This window comes from Geotrypetes seraphini, chromosome 12 (genome assembly GCF_902459505.1).
Source record: "Geotrypetes seraphini chromosome 12, aGeoSer1.1, whole genome shotgun sequence".
NCBI lineage: Eukaryota > Metazoa > Chordata > Amphibia > Gymnophiona > Dermophiidae > Geotrypetes > Geotrypetes seraphini.
In genome coordinates, this window is record NC_047095.1 from 105,756,123 (window position 1) to 105,773,636 (window position 17,514).

General features: G+C 40.7%; 1 protein-coding gene across 1 annotated transcript in view; it reads right to left on the reverse strand.

Moving 5' to 3' along the window:
- Positions 1 to 643: 643 nt before the first annotated feature.
- LOC117346237 (vomeronasal type-2 receptor 26-like) overlaps positions 644 to 17,514 on the reverse strand; it is a 57,637-nt gene continuing 40,766 nt past the window's right edge. Inside the window, exons 5-7 of the mRNA XM_033915642.1 lie at positions 12,252 to 12,479; positions 2,025 to 2,151; positions 644 to 1,530 (exon numbers count right to left, since the gene is read on the reverse strand). Of these exons, the coding sequence (XP_033771533.1) occupies positions 644 to 1,530; positions 2,025 to 2,151; positions 12,252 to 12,479 (1,242 nt within the window). The remainder of the gene's footprint in view (positions 1,531 to 2,024; positions 2,152 to 12,251; positions 12,480 to 17,514) is intronic.

Sequence of the window (17,514 nt, forward strand, 5' to 3'; positions counted from 1 at the left end):
CCACGTACATATTACACCATAACCTACTTATATTGTATTTTGAGCCCTCTAAAACCCACCCAAAACCTACTGTGCCTACAGAAAGAAGATACCTGCAGGCATAAGGGTTATTCTTGTGGTGTACAGGAAGGTAAAGTAAGTTTTGGGTAGGTATTGGAGGGCTCACTCTATCATATAAGCAGCTGATACTGACATATGTACCTTGGACTTTTATGTGGCATTCACTATAGTACTGTGCCTCTGCTGTGCTCAGCTGTCTGTGAACAGTTTGCTAAGAATGCTGGCTGCTTAAGCCATCCAAAAAGCTTTTTCTCTGCATCTTCCACGTGCAAATCTTTAAATTCAAGAATGGTAAAAAAAGAAAAAGAAAGGATAGACATATTATGGTCCAAAATGTCTAGGTAAATCATTTTCAAAGATAAATAAATAAAGATAGGCATAATGCAGTTTTGAAAATGAACATTTTCTGTACTGGTTTTCTGGATACTTTTCTCAAAATGTACAAACTGAGACTTTGAAGTCTTATTGAAATTCCCCTCCACTGGTATAAAAAGGACATTGAACATTGACATGACCAACAACTGATGCCTAATAAAAATATTAAATTAATGCATCATTTGCACAAATACTAATATTTTCATTTTTATACTAATTTTCTGATGTTCCTTTCAGGTCTCAGCAGAATCACATAGCACTTAGGGAAAAAGATGCAGCCCAAAAGTCCGGCACTAGAGGACAGGATAGCAAATATTTCCACCACTACCATGTATTTGCCCTTGGTGCTCAGGTATGTTGGGATGAAATAGATCCAAACATTGGAAAACACCAGCATGCTGAAAGTGATGTATTTGGCCTCATTGAACCTGTCAGGTAGATTTCTTGCTAGGAAAGCTACAATGAAGCTGATGCCAGCCAGAAATCCCAGATAACCCAGGACACAATAAAATGCAACTATTGACCCTTCATTACATTCACTTAATATTGTTCCAATTTCTGATTTCATATTAAGATATGGGAATGGGGGAGCAATGAACAACCAAGCAATACACATAACAGTTTGAATAAGTGAACAGCAAAGAACTATTATAACTGAGATCCTGGTACCCATCCATTTCCTGAGATTGCTTCCAGGCTCAGTGGCATGAAAGGCCATAACTACAGTGATAGTCTTTGCCAATATGGTGGAGAGAGCGATGGAGAACATAATCCCAAAGGCAGTCTGTCGGAGAACACAAGTCAGTTTGTCAGGTTGGCCAATGAATACCAAAGAGCAAAGGAAGCAGAGCATGAGAGAGATTATGAGAATGTAGCTGAGGTCCCGGTTGTTGGCTTTCACTATAGGGGTATCTTTGTAATGAATGAAGATCCCCAAAATAACAGTATTAATAAAAAATAAGAAAAGACAGATAAAAGTCAAAGTTAACCCCAAAGGCTCTTCATAAGTTAGGAAGGTTATCACTTTGGGGATGCAGGCATCTCTCTTCTGATTGGGCCATTGGTCCTCTGGGCATTTCATACAGGTTTCCATATCTGAAAATGAAAACAATTTCCCCATTATCTCAGAAATAGCATCAGTTATATGACAGCAAAGAATATTTTTTTCCTTATAATAAGACATTTTTCAAAATGACAGACAGTAGCAAACATTAAAGAAGTATTGGATGATGTGTTTACTGATAATAAAATCATGAATTATCTCTTAGAATTAGTTGCAATTGAAATCAATGCTTATCAAGGATTCCATACATCTTATACAACTGATGTATAATTAGTTTTTCCAGTTGTATCTAGCTCATATTTTTAGATTAGACATAGGGTATTTCTCAAGGACATGTAAAGATCCCTTTTCCATTCACCACTGAGATCACAATTAAGACATTCAGATCAGAATGTGCCCAGTTCTGCTGAAAAACCAGAAGTGCATGTGTATTCTCTAGGCAATGCTGAGTCTTCAATAAAGGCTGAATATAAGCATGATAGTAAGTTCTCAAGATCATGGCACATTATAGCATGAAATTTCTTACCAGTGTGGTTGGAGATTTCTCCCTCTGGACAGGGGATACAATCATAGCAGCACACAGGCTTTCTTTCCAAGCTTAATTTCCTGAACCCAGGATGGCAACTTGGGCTGCATCTGGACTGTGGAGGTGTCTGAAGATTAAGAAAAAAATCAGAATTATTTAAGATGATACAAGGTTATGACTTTTCAAAGTTGTTGTTATTTTTCTGTCCATTAAGTTTTCTTTTCATTACCAGGCTGCACCGGAAGGATGCATCGTGCTCGGCGGTTTGCCCTGCCCCCAGCAGCCGTTTTGGCATCTGGCCTGCCTTCCAGCCCTCTTAAGGGCTCAGCAGACCGGGCCTTTTCCTGCCGCAGCACAGTGAAGGGGAAGGGAGATCGAGTTGTCCCCCTTCACTGCACCGGAGGACGCATCATGCTCGGCGGTTTGCCCTGCCCACAGCAGCCGTTTCGGTACCTGGCCTGCCTTCCAGCCCTCTTAAGGGCTCAGCAGACCGGGCCTTTTCCTGCCGCAGCACAGTGAAGGGGAAGGGAGATCGAGTCGTCCCCTTTCACTGCACCGGAGGACGCATCATGCTCGGCGGTTTGCCCTGCCCCCAGCAGCCGATTCGGCACCTGGCCTGCCTTCCAGTCCTCTTAAGGGCTCAGCAGACTGGGCCTTTTCCTGCTGCAGCACAGTGAAAGGGAAGGGAGATCAAGTCGTCCCCCTTCACTGCACCAGAGGACGCATCGTGCTCGGCGGTTTGCCCTGCCCCCAGCAGCCGTTTCGGCACCTGGCCTGCCTTCCAGCCCTCTTAAGGGCTCAGCAGAACGGGCCATTTCCTGCCGCAGCACAGTGAAGGGGAAGGGAGATCAAGTCGTCCCCCTTCACTGCACCGGAGGACGCATCGTGCTCAGCATTTTGCCCTGCCCCCAGCAGCTGTTTCGGCACCTGGCCTGCCTTCCAACCCTCTTAAGGGCTCAGCAGACCAGGCCATCTCCAGCCGCCTCTCCACTAACCAGGCTATCTCCATGGAGCCTCGATTCGAACCAACCCCCCAGCAGGGCGTGTGAGCCAGCCTGCTCTGCCCCCCCGACCTGCGGAAAGAATCTTAACTTGAGCGAAGCGGAGCAAGGAAGAAGACCCCAACACCACTGCTTCCTCACCCCTACAGCAAGAATCTGACCAAGACGGCCTATAAATGGGTATGAGAACCTCCACCAGCACCAGGTCACCTAATCCGAAGTCCTCTCCGGAGAAGTATTCGCATGTTTAACCAACTGCATGTGTAACCTATTATTAAAAAAAAACCCAAAAACAATCCTGATAAGTACTTGCATGTGTAACCTATTGTAAAAAAAAAACAAAAAAAAACCCCAACCCTGATAAGTACTTGCATGTTTAGCTTATTTGCATGACTAACCAACTGTCTAGAAAAATCCGATAAGCATTTGCAAGTTTGACCAACTACAATCTCCCAACAAAATGGCCTCGGTATACCAGCATTTACTACTATTTCTCATATTTTACTGGTACTGCTACAAAAGCAGGTTAGCCGATGCCCTATACTTCACTCCTATCCCAATCCACACAAGAACCCTTCACGCCAACTTAGAAACCCAGAGACCTGCCCACCACTTCCTACATGACTGTTCTGAAACGGGCCTTTCCAAATACCAATCGTTCCCCCCTCTCATAGATCTAACAGACCCTCCTGCAAAAACCCACGGAGACTGAGGAAAATCCCCTTCACAGTAACTACTGACTCCCCACTTTTTCAAACAATCCAAGGTTTCTACCTAAATATTAGATCTTTAACGAACAAGGCACAATTGGTGGAAGATTGGCTCGAAGAGGCCAATCCTGACTTCGTCCTGCTGCCCGAGACATTGCTGGTCTCCGATAGCGACATCATCATACATGAGTGCCTCCCACCTGGGTTCACCATCATTTCCCAGCCCAGAAACAAGGGAAGAGGGGGTGGCTTAGCCATCATTATAAAAGACTCATTTAAATCCTCCGTCTTATCCTCGAAGTCCTCAGTAGATCTCGAAATCATCTCTTGTAAGCTCAGGTCAGACCAATTAGAAGAAGGCTTAATCATCACACTATTTTACATCCCTCCCAAGAAATGTCCCTCAGCTAAGGATACATTCTTCGAATACCTCCTCATGAACTCTACAGCTGGCCCCTACAACCTACTGACAGGTGACCTGAACATCCACCTAGAGCAGGGTGAACAAGGCGACACTAAAAAATTGCTATCCTTTATCGCTTCCCTAGACTTCTTTGTACTACCCCCAGAAAGAACCCATTAAAAAGGACATCAACTAGACCTAGTTACCTTTTCCTCCAAAGACCTAGCCCACCCTAAAATGCTCTGGCACCAAACCACCTGGACCGACTCCCTATGATCTGACCACCGCCTATGTAATTTCCAACTCAACTGGCAAGCCAAATGTACCCCTACCAAGCCCAAAGGGACAAAAAGAACCAGGAAAATGACAACTTCCAGAGGCCTGGTTAACCCAACTGAATTCTGGTCACACTACGAGATCTCGACAGACTCAGACTCTCTCTCTATAGACTCCTGGACCAACACAAGCACACAAATTCTAGACAAAATGGCTCCCATCAAATTTTAAAAAATGAGAAATAAAAACCTAGATGGCTGGTTTGACGCTGAACTAGGAACTGCGAAACGAGAACTACGAAAACTGGAAAGACAATGGCTAAAATCAGGAGACAACAAAAGAAGAACAATTTGGAGACTAAAATTAAAAGTATACAAAAAACTTATAACTACTAAATGCACAAATTCTTACGCACAAAAAAATAAACTTTCCCAACACCAACACCAAGTCTCTATTTAATATAGTTAACAACCTTTATGATATTCAGGCCTTTTCCCGTATCATGACAGACTCCCAGCCATCAGCCAATGCTTTGGTTGAATTCTTCAACTACAAAATTAACAACCTATGATCCAACCTACCGACCTCCTCAACCTACCACTTGAACTACCCTGTCGCCCAACACACTGATGAACCCAGGGTAGACATGCTCTGGAGCGACTTCTCTATCCCCATCTGGAACCAATTCTGCAAACTCTACTCAAAATATGCCGATTCGTACTGCAGATTAGACAACTGCCCACCTAACGTCATGAAAGCCGCTCCAGTCGCCTTCAAAGCCAAGCTACACGATTGGCTCTCCTCCCTTTTGCTGTCTGGCACATTCCCCAAAGAGTTAGGTAAGATATTAATCACACCGATTATAAAAAATCCCAAGGAACCCATTAAGTTGACCTCTAACTACAGGCCCATTGCTAACATCCCCCTTTTTGTAAAGCTGATGGAAGGCCTGGTAAACCAGGATTTAGTATTGTACCTCGACAAATTCAGCATACTTCATGACAACCAATCTGGTTTTCGTTCCGGGTTCAGCACGGAAACAGTTATTGCTTCACTGCTGGACTCCCTCCTGAACCTATTCAGCCAAGGCTCCAGTGTACTGATCCTTCAGCTAGACTTGAGTAGTGCCTTTGACTTAGATGATCATGCCATCCTAACTGACTGCTTAGAATCAATTGGACTCTCCGGCAATGTACTGAAATGGTTCCAAGGTTTCCTGACTAAACGGTCCTACCAAGTCCATATCGATAACAATCTATCCCCCTGCTGGGCAAACCCATGTGGAGTCCCTCAGGGCTCCCCCTATCCCCCACCCTTTTCAACATTTACCTTGCCTCATTGGCGGCCCTACTAAAAAAACTAAAAATCAAATTTTACATCTATGCTGATGACATCACCATAATCCATCCTCTAACAAACCTGACTCCAGAATTGAAGAACCAACTATCATCAACATTGAATCATATTGAGTCATGGATGACTGAGTTCAGACTGAAACTCAACTCTGAAAAAAACAAATTCTTCCTGGCGAGCCCAAATGACAAAATCAAAGACACTTCAATTTCCCTGAATTGACAAACCTTCTCAATTGTCGATTCCATAAAAAATCCTGGGTGTGACGCTAGACCACTACCTCACTCTGGATATTCACACAGAGTCACTAATCAAAAAAGGCTTCTCGACACTATGGAAACTCAGAACCATCAGAAAGTATTTCGATGCAGCATCCTTTCGCCTGCTGGTACAATCCTCCATCTTGAGCCTATTTGACTACTGTAATATCATCTATCTGGGGTCCCTCAAGAAAACCTTACATAGACTCCGAATCATACAAAATTCTGCAGTGTGACTGATGTTCAGCATAAAAAAATGGGACCACATAACCCTGTACTACCAAAAACTCCACTGGCTATCACTAGAAGCAAGAGTGCTATTCAAATTTGCCTGCCTTTGTTTCAAATCTGTCCTTGGCATGGCCCCGCTATACCTGGTCTCCCACTTTAAATTTGATTGTTCCACCAGACCCACACATAGAATACGTTTGTTCAGTCACCCTTCAATAAAAATCTGCCAATACAAAAGATTCCTAAACAGAACGCTAGCCTTCCAAGCAAGTCAACAAAACAACTGGCTAGGCAACTTCATCAAACTCTCCTCATCCTACCTTAACTTCAGAAAACTAATTAAAACAAACCTGTTCAACCGATTTGTAACCAAGAACCCTTAAACCCTCTACTGCACTCCTTTTCACATCTTCTTATTTCCCCACATTGTGACTTTATGTAACCAAAATCCTCACTGTTATTTTTTTCTTCTTCGCTGTATCCAAAATCTCCATTGTTATTTTCCTTCGCTGACTGTCCAGCTCTTCTTGTTGTAAACCGCCTCGAACTACTATGGCTTTGGCGGTATATAAAATAAAATTATTATTATTATTATTAGAATATAGAGAGGGTGCATATGATCTATATATTGACAGGAAATATAATCATTCAATTTTTTTATTTAGACCCTCTTTTACCAAATCGCACTAGCAGTTTTTAAGGTTGGGAGCTGTGCTGAATGCTGCACGCTGCTCCTGAAGCTCTAAGGAACTTTATGAGTGTCTGGAGTTGTGCACAACATTCAGCGTGGCCCCAGCATTAAAGCCGCTAGCGCAGTTTCATAAAAGGGGGGGGGGGGGTTAATTAATTGCACACAAAGCACTAATCTTTAAAAATAAAATTAGAAACAATATAGCCAATTTTACCATTGAAATGTAAATTGAAACAAGGAAAATGCAAACTTAATATAAAGTCCACAATTAGGGGGAACAAGTAAGAAAGAAGAAATCCCTTTCAGGAAAAAGGGCAAATACAAATAATTATTTTAGAAAGAATAGAGCAGTTAACTTTGACTACTATTATCAGAATTGAGTAATCCTGAACTTGCCTAAGTTGCAACAGGAAAATAAAATAAACATTCTGCTTGATGATCTCTTATAGAAATGCTGTCCATTCAATGCATTAATCCCAATACCAGTGTATTTTAAATGTATGTACTACCAACCCTCTCTAATAGAATGTATGAAATGAACAAGCTAGGTTAGAAACATAGAAACATAGAAAGATGACGGCAGATAAGGGCCATAGCCCATCAAGTCTGCCCACACTATTTACCCACCCTCTTAAATCTACTGACCCCCTAAAGAATAATTGTAATTATAATGTCACTCTACTGACCCGCTCATTCAGTCCTAGTGACCCTATCCCTTGGCATGACCTCGTAGGGATCCCACATAGGTATCCCATTTGTTCTTGAAGTCTGAGATGCTGCGTGCCTCGACCATATTGGTATATTTCAATATGAAAATCTTAACTGAAATACCTCAGCCCCACCACTCCACCGCTATAATAATTTCAAAAGCGGGAGATTTATGTGGTGCCTCATCATTGGTAATTCGTTGTTAAACGCTGTGTCTGTGTTCATACAAGTTTCCAAGTTTCCAAGTTTATTATAAGATTTGATAAATCGCCTATTCCATGTTCTAAGCGATGTACATCTATAAGTTACAAAGTTAGGGTAAACATACAAACTAAAAAAACTTAATATTAAACAAGTTAAAATAACATAAAAGTACTTAACAAAAAATCACATGACTAGACAAAGGCAACAAGACTGATTAACATGTATGATCAAAGAAAGGTAAAATTATGGGGAGAAATACAATTCAATATAAAAGAAACATTTAAGGTTAAAAACATTAGGAATAGGGGAGAAATTAATTTAAGATGTAAAAAAGAAAAACTTCAATTAGATCAATTAGATCACTAAAAGCGTCTTTGAAAAGGAATCCCTTTAATTTACTCTTAAATTTATCTAGCATTCTTTCCTCTCTCAAATAAATTGGCAAAGCGTTCCAGGCTAGAGGGGCCGTAACTGAGAAAATGGAGTGACGTTGTGTACCAATAACTTTTAACGACGGAACAACTAATAAGTGTTGTTCCGTTGAGCGTAATACTCTCGAAGTATTATAGGGGATTAAAAATTTATAAATAAATGCTGGAGTTTTAAAAATTATAGATTTGAAAGTAAGTAAATTGAATTTGTATATTATGCGATATATAACCGGCAGCCAATGTGCTTTCTCTAGTAAAGGCATGATGTGATCGAATTTCTTGGCGTTTTCAATAATTTTAATCGAGGCATTTTGTATGATTTGTAAGCGTTTGATTTCTTTTAGGGCTATTCTTTTAAATAAGGCATTACAATAGTCAATCTTTGAAATGACTAAGGAGTGTATCAATATATTCAGGGATTTTGGGCAAAGTCTTTGCACTTGTGAGTCGGATGACTACGGCGACCTCGGGAGACCCTTGAGACAGCATGGTTTGTGCGAAACATGTCGGGTCAGACTCCCAGGTTTAGCTGTGTGTAGAAGCTAAGTATACACTTTTACACTAATCTATTTATTACTAAAAAGTATAAAAAAGAAAAAAAACTTTTGTATGAACACAGACACAGCGTTTAACAACGAATTACCAATGATGAGGCACCACATAAATCTCCCGCTTTTGAAATTATTATAACGGTGGAGTGGTGTGGCTGAGGTATTTCAGTTAAGATTTTCATATTGAAATATGCCAACCTAGCTTGTTCATTTCATACAGTCCATTCAATGCAGGCATTTAAACCATGTGGTTGAACTATGTGCAGCTGAAATATCCAGCAATGAGTTGGCAGTATCATCAATTTGGAAAATGAATTCTGTAGAATGATATCTGATTGGCTGGAAATAAGTAAAAGGGCAGAAGCTAGGCATTGGAGGAAGTATTTCCTTCGGGGCATCAGTAACTGTCATTCAAACAATTCTTCCTCAGAGCAGGTGTATTCCACATATTAACAAAGGTGGAAACAAGAGCTGACATGCCTAAAAGGTGAAGTGAAAGAAGCTATTAGAGCAAAAAAATCCCCATAATTTAAAGAATGGAAAAAGGACCTAAATGAAGAAAATAAAAAGAGACATAAGAACTGGAATGTTATATGCAAAACATTGAAATAGAAAGCTAAGAAAGAATACAAAGGGAAACTTTCCAATGAGGCAAAAACTCATAACAATTTTTTTAGGTACATCAGAGCAGAAAACCTTTGAGGGAATCTGTGGAACCATTGGATGATCAAGGAGCAAAATGGGTGCTCAGAGAGGATAAGGCCAAAGTGGAGATATTTTGCTTTGGTCTTTATAGAAGTTGTAAGAGATCTACCAAACTGGAAATGGTTTTCAGGGGTGATCATGTGGAAAAACTGAAAAAAAAATCTTGTTGAATCAGGAAGATGTACCATGCCAATTCAAAAGGTTAAAAGGTCATAAATCACCTGGACCAGATGGTATACATCCCAGGGTACTAAAAGAACTCAAACATTAAATTGCTGACCAACTGTTAGTAACCTGTAATCTGTCGCTAAAATCATCTTTAGTACTAGAAGATTGGAGGGTGGCCAATGATACGCTGATTTTGAAAAAGGATTCCAGGGGAGATCCATGAAATTACAGACTGGTAAGCTTGATTTCAGTACTGGGCAAAATGGTGGAAAATTATAAAAAATAAAATTTAGGAACAATATACAAACATGATTTAATGAGATAGAGTCAGCATGGGTTCAGCTGAAGGAGATATTGCCTCACCAATTTGCTACACTTCTTTGAAGGTGTGAATAAACATGTGGATAAAGGTGAGCCAGTTGATGTGTTTCTTGATTTTCAGAAAGCTTTTTACAAAGTTCCTCAAGATAGGCTCCTAAGAAAGTTAAAAAATCATGGGATAAATGGCAAAGTTCAGTTGTGGATTAGGAATTGGTTATTGGATAGAAAACAGAAGATAGGGTTAAATGGTCATTTTTCTCAATGGAGGAGAGAAAACAGTGGAGTGCTGCAGGGATCTGTACTGGGACTGGCACTATTTAACTTATTTATAAATGATCTGGAAATTGGAATGACGAGAGAGGTGATTAAATTTGCAGATGTCACTAAACTTTTCAAAGTTGATAAAACACATACAGATTGGGAAAAATTGCAGGCAGATCTTAGGAAATTGGAAGACTGGGCATCCAAGTGGCAGGTGAAATTTAATGTACCCAAATCACAGTTATCAGATGCTAGGGTCCATGTTGTGTAGCCTCCATGAGCTTGGGCTACTGGACTTTATCGACCATTGGTCTGACCCTGTAAGACTATTCTTATCTTCTTATATTGTTATGTTCTTATCTATCTGTATGACAGCATCAGATATGGCCAGTCCTAGTAGAGCTACAAGCAGCTTTCTGGAGTAGCCTGGTGTTCATTGAAGTGGACTCCAGGGAAGGGGATCCAGGACATGCCCACTTTAACTGCTACAGTTGAAATTGTGATCCTATCACAATCCTACTGTGCTGACATATATGTGATACCTGAAGGCATAAGAGCCATATGTGTTGCATTCTGTTAGACAAAATAATTTGGGTGAGTTTGGGAGGGTTCCCCATACACTGAAAAGGGATAATGGTGAGATGTGTACCTGGAACCTTTTATGTGAAGTTCACTGCAGTACCCCTAGGGTGGACAGTCTGAATCCTCCTACTTTCAATAGGTTGCTTTGTTTGTTTTTTTTATTTGCAAGTTTTATTGTTCAAAAATGGTCAAAAAAGATAGATGCACAAAGGTTAAACATCTTGAAATAACATTTTTGAAAAAAATAGACCTATATAGAAAATGCACCTCAATATGAAATGTTTGACTTAAAGTTAGGGTGATTGGGAAATGTCTTGAATAATGCTCCTGTGCTGGTCACCCTTAAAAGTTTGATGAAATGTTATGAAAAAAATATAGCTGCTTTTTCCCACTTTTCATAAGACTTGGGGCAGTGTTATTTAGTAACTAAGTAAATGTAACTAGTTACTGTATTAAGTAAAAGTTCATCTATTGAAACATGAAATAATATTGGATCCTACTTCCACCCAGAGAAACCTGACAATGTCAGGAGTCTGGAGTACACAAGCCACAAGAGCTCCAGGGAGATGGCTAGACTCTACAATTGGTAGACCCCAAAAAATGGTCACTCCAAAGGGCCCATTGTGTGCCCTTTGATGTGGGTCAAGTGTGGGTAAAAAGTGGATCATGAGATTTGCTAAAGATAAAGCAAAACAATATTACATTGTCATCTAATTTTTAAGGAGTCTATAAAACCTGCTAGTGCTTCTATTTTACTGATTTATATAGAAACATGATAACAGATAACTCTGTCCTCTGCCTACTTGAGGGTATAGGCAAACTATTTGACACTGCCTACATGAAGTTGCAGGCCAATTGCCCTTCCATTATGGCTTACTGAGTGTTAGGTACTAGGCTAGCATTCCTCCCCTTGAGCGTAACTCATGGAGTTCCTGTTTCCAAGAATTCAATCATTTAACCAAAGTTTCAATAGGCAGTTCTCACACCCAACAATGATCTTGATAATCTGTTCAAAGAGCTATTCTATAAAGAGTGTAGTATGCTGGTTTAACATGGATCTTTCCATTCTCTACTGTTGGGTGACATGTACTAAACCTCTCAACATTTTCCTTCTTATCTTTATTTATTTATTTTTAATTTCTCTATATTGCTTAAACATTAAGCAGTTCACATGAGTTAAAACAAACATAATACTTATGACAAACTAAAATTTTAAAGTCAACAGGGGAGAACTGTCCTTTCTTTTCCAAAGAACTAAGTCATAAGAATGCAGTGAGAAACAACTGGTTTTTTAGCTGTTTCTTGAATTGAATCCGATCAATACATTGTCACAACTGACCCACCAAAGCCTTTGTATTATTGAAATCTGACCTCGGTGAATGAGCTCTCCCATATGATCATCTCCTCATTGATGGTAAATTCCTGCCCCGTTGGAGCATAAGGGTTATAATTTCCAACAATTTCATTACTCCTTGTTCCATCAGTTAAAGTGATTATGTTTATAATATCATATCCAATGACAAGATCACCGTTCTCATCAAAAAAGATTTCCTCAGCTAGAACATTCTTAAAGTGGAGGTTCTTTAGATACTGATTAAGCTATTGAGATGAGAAACAATTTGATTAATGAAGCTAACTGCTAATATAGATCTCTAGCATCAAGCAGATATAGACCTTTTACTAAGGTGCATTAATTGATTAGCATGCTAACGTGTGCATTTTAGTCTATGGACGCATTAGCAGTTAGCACGTGCTAATCGGTTAGCACACCATAGTAAAAGAGGGGGATAGTCTTCTCTTGATTATAGGGATATTCTTTCATTTCAAGCAATATTAGGGTGGAAATTACTTTTAAAGCAAACAGTTTAATGTGTGAACTTTTAGTAGCAGCTTTGCAACACTGATTTTTTTAAATTTATTTATGAGTATTTGTTCATTTTATAGTCTGTCCTCCCCATATTCTGAAGACATCAAAATGCAATAATTATTTATTTATATTTACTGGGATTTATTCACTTTTTTATGAATAGATTCACACAAAGTACTCTTAAGTATTTTATCTTTCTATTACAGCAGCCTCACATCTAACTGGGGTACTTGGGGCAGTGGCAGGATTAAGTAATTTTCCCAAAGTCACAAGTAGGCTTGGATTGAATCCACAACCTCATGATGCTGAGGCAGCAGTTCTAGGTACTAGATTACCTCCAGGAATTTTTGAATATTGACAGTTATGATCCAAATTTAGTGGTCAATATTTTGTAAACTACAGTAGAGCAACATATAGGATATGCATTTTCATCATGTCACCCAATATGTTTATATCAACACTTATCAGTCATCAGCTGTAGCAATCAAAGATCATGATAGGAGACCCAAAATACTGCCAAAGTAAACTAGAATGAATATTTTAACAGTGTTGTTTGCTTAAGATGAACAAAGGGTGACAATCTCTAGCTCAAGTCAGAGATATTGTGTTTGACTCCAAGCTTGATGATCTCTTTGACATAGTTCATGACATTGCTGTCAACATAATATAGTAAATGATGGCAGATAGAGACCTGAATGGTTCGTCCAGTCTGCCCATTAATTATACCCATTAAAAATACATGAGTAAATTAACTTGTCTCTTCTTTGATATTTTTGAGTCATAGATTGTAAAATCCACTTGGTATTATCCTAGGTTTCAAATGCTGAAATTGCCGTCCAAGCTCACTCCAGCCTATCCAACCATCCTGTTTGCAGAATATCTACTGTAAAGTCTGGCCATTAGTATCCTCATGTCCCATGTTAGTGAAGTTCCCATTGACACCATCCCTAGCCCATCACACACTAAATCACAGTATAGAGCAGGGGTGCCCAACACGTCGATCGCGATCGACCAGTAGCTCAGGAAGGCAACGCGAGTCGATCGCGGAGCCCATCCCGGGCTCCGTGATAGACTCGTGTTGCCGTCCTGATCTACCGGGCCGATCAGCCTTCCTCTCCAGTATTCTCTGTAGGGCCTTTTAGCTGGGCGGTCCGCCCAGCTGTCATCTGCTGCCGCCGCCGCTGCTGAACATTAAAAAAAACCTAAAAAATCCGGCTTGGAGATTTTAGCCCGTAGCGAACTTATGCTCCGTGGCTCTAATGTGTGCTTGCCGGCTTCCCTTCTCTTCCCTCCGAAACCGGAAGTTATGTCCGGGGGGGGGAGAAGGGAAGTCGGCGCGCACATGTTGAGAGCCCTGAAGCAAGCGTTCGCTACGGGCTAAGGCGGGAGACAGGTTAGTGAAGCATTTGCTCTTCTTGCTGCCGGGTCCTGCCTACTTTCTGTTTCCGCGAAGGCAGGACCCGGCAGCATTTCCCCCAATAGGTCGATCGCGATCTTGGGCCAATCAGCCTTCCTCTCCCTGACGGCAGAATTGACTTCGGGGAGAGGAATGCTGGTCGGCCGAAGCAGGGACAGCTTGGGGCGGCATCGGCTTTCGGGCCTGTTATTGGTGGCGGTTTGGGTCCTGGTCCCCGATGGCAGTGGCTTGGGGGAGGGCAGGGAGAAAGAAAGAAAAAGGGCAGGCAGGGAGACAGAAGGAAAGAAGAGAAACAGAAAAAAAAGAAAGGGAGGCAGAGAGAAAGAAAGGGAAGGGAAGAGGAAGGAAAAGTTGGGGGAGGGAATGAGGTCTGGAGGAGAGGACGCATACAGGCTAAAAGAAGGGAAGAAAGATTGGATGCACAGTCAGAAGAAGAAAGTGCAACCAGAGACTCATGAAATCACCAGACAAGGTAGGAAAAATGATTTTATTTTAAATTTAGTGATCAAAATGTGTCTGAATTTATATCTGCTGTCTATATTTTACACTAAGGTCCCCTTTTACTAAACCGCAATAGAGTTTTTAGCGCAGGGAGCCTATGAGTGTCGAGAGCAGCGCTGGGCATTCAGCGTAGCTCCCTGCGCTCTAAAAACTGCTATCGTGGTTTAGTAAAAAGGGAGGGGGGTATATTTGTCTATTTTTGTATGGTTGTTACTGAGGTGATAGTGCATAGAGTCATCTGCTTTGACCTCTTTGAAAAACCCTGGAATAGGAATGATAATTAACATTTTCTATGCGTACAGTGTGCGTTGTGTTTTTTTAAAATTTTATTGTTGGTAGATCATTTTGACTTGGTCATTTTAAAAGTAGCTCACAAGCCCAAAAAATGTGGGCACCCCTGGTATAGAGGATGCAGACCGTGCAAGTCTATCCAGTACCGACCTTAGCTCTTTAATTTACATTCTTCATTTTCTAATTAGAGATTCTCTATGTTTATCCCACACTTTTTGAATTCCATCACCATTTTCCTCTCCACCACTTCCCTCAGGAGTGCATTCCAGGAATCACCTACCCTCTCCATAAAAAAAATTTCCTAACATTGCTCCTGAATCTTCCTCCCTACAACCTCAAATTATGCGCTCTAGTTTTACCATTTTCTCTCCTCTGGAAAAGATTTGGTTCTATATTAATATCTTTCAAGTATTTAAACATCTGTATCATATCTCACCTATCCCTCTTCTCCTCCAGAGTATACATATTTAGGGCTTCCAATTTCTTATTATTATTCTTTTGGTTCAGACCCCTTTCCATTTTTGTCACCTTCCTCTAGACTGCTCCAAGTCTTTTTATGTCCTTCACCAGATACAGCCTCCAATACTAAACACAATACTCCAAGTATGGCCTCACCAATGACCTATATTGAAGCATCAACACATCCCTTCTTCTGCTGGTTATTCCTCTTTCTATATAGCCTAGCATCCTTCTGGCTACAGCCACCACCTTATCACACTGTTCAGATGCCTTTAGATCCTCAGACACAATCACCCCAAGGTCTCTTTCTCCATCAGTGCTTATCACTCTCTCACCTCCAAGCTCATATTTCTACCCTCTAAATGCATCACTCTGCACTTCTTCACATTGAATTTTAGTTGCCAGACATTAGACCATTCTTCTAACTTTTGCAGATCCTTTTTCATGTTTTCCACTCCCTCTGGGGTGTTTACTCTGTTACAAATCTTGGTGTCATCTGTAAATAGGCTAACTTTATTTTCTAGCCCTTCAGCAATGTCACTCACAAACATATTGAACAGAATCGATCCCAGCACTAATCCCTGAGGCACTCCACTACTCACCTTTCCCTCCTCCAATGAATTCCATTAACCACCATCCCTTGGCATCTATCCATCAACCAGCTTCTAATCTAGTTACCATGTCAAAGGTTTTGCTGAAATCTAAGTAAATTGTACCTAGCGCACGTCCTTGACCCAATTCTCTGGTCACCCTGTGAAAGAATTCAATCAGATTTGTTTTGCACGGTTTACCTTTAGTAAACCCATGTTGCCTTGGATCTTGTAATCCATTAGATTCTAAGAATAAGAATTGCTAAAGACAAATAGTTCTTGATGGGTCAACCTGATCGAAGAGAAGAGGATCTATTGCAAGAATTGTTGCATCATTTATTACAAAAAAAGAGGAATTAGGGGCAGAACATTGCAAGATATTGTAAAATTTGCAATGAAAAGAAACTGAAACAGCAGTATATGAACTGACCTTGCTTGATGGGGAAGTCACACACAGAAACTGGCAATGCCTGACACTTGTCTTGGAAAAGGGTTTATGGGCAATGGGGAGAAAAAATGAGGAAGGTATGAAAGAAGGGATTGAGAACTTGGAGGGCTCATAAGTAGGTCTATGCAGGGAAGAACAAGGATTAGAAAATGGAAGGTAGTCAAGGGGATGGTGTAAGAGTGGTAGCCATGCTTAGGAATGAGAGGAAATGTAAGAGCTGTTATCAAGGTGGGTAGAGACTAGGAGCATGAAGAGTGGCATTTGCAAGGGTATAATCAATATTTCCAAACACCCATCCCCTTGGGATCATCTACATATGCCCAAACTGAGATCAATTTTCTTCATTAGCTGATACCCATCATCTATATTGTTCAGACAGTGTGTTTCTCCACCTATCTGATCTACTGTCAAAAATGTTACTTGTATTAGAAATATGATAGAAAACCCAGTGGACTCCAAGGGGATTTTTGATAAATGGAGGGGAAAAGCTTCAGACTCTTGCCTGTAAACTGCAATTTAATAAGCACTCAGGCTAAAAAATGGAACTACTTCATTGGCCAAAAAACCACCTCCTTCCATACAATCCCCCTAAATTTTTTTATAATTTTGTTATTTTTCAATAACTGGGAGCAAATAAAAAGCTCTAGTATAGACGGGGGGGGAGGGGGGGCGCTAGTGAGCTTCAGAGGGAATGGCAGCCTGAATTTGAGCTCCGGTGGAACACTGCTATTAAGAATACGCACTCTCACTGCAGACATCTCCTCTCCTAACTTACTCTGTGAGTGTTGGACACCTCCTCGATTGTCTATCGAAAGATGTCTGCTACCAAAAGCGGTAAGTGCATGAAAATCAATCCTCCCTCTCCCTCTAAACTGCAGGTCTCTAAACCGGAGGATGCGCCTATGAACATCTTGATGGAAGAAGTTAGTGCTCTGAAAGACATGCTTTCTGAAACTAACAACAATATTGAGGATATCAAACAAGACGTGTCCATTATGATAACAGATATTCTGCATTTTCGCACCCGAGTGGAGTCGCTCGAGCTCAAACAGCATGCCACG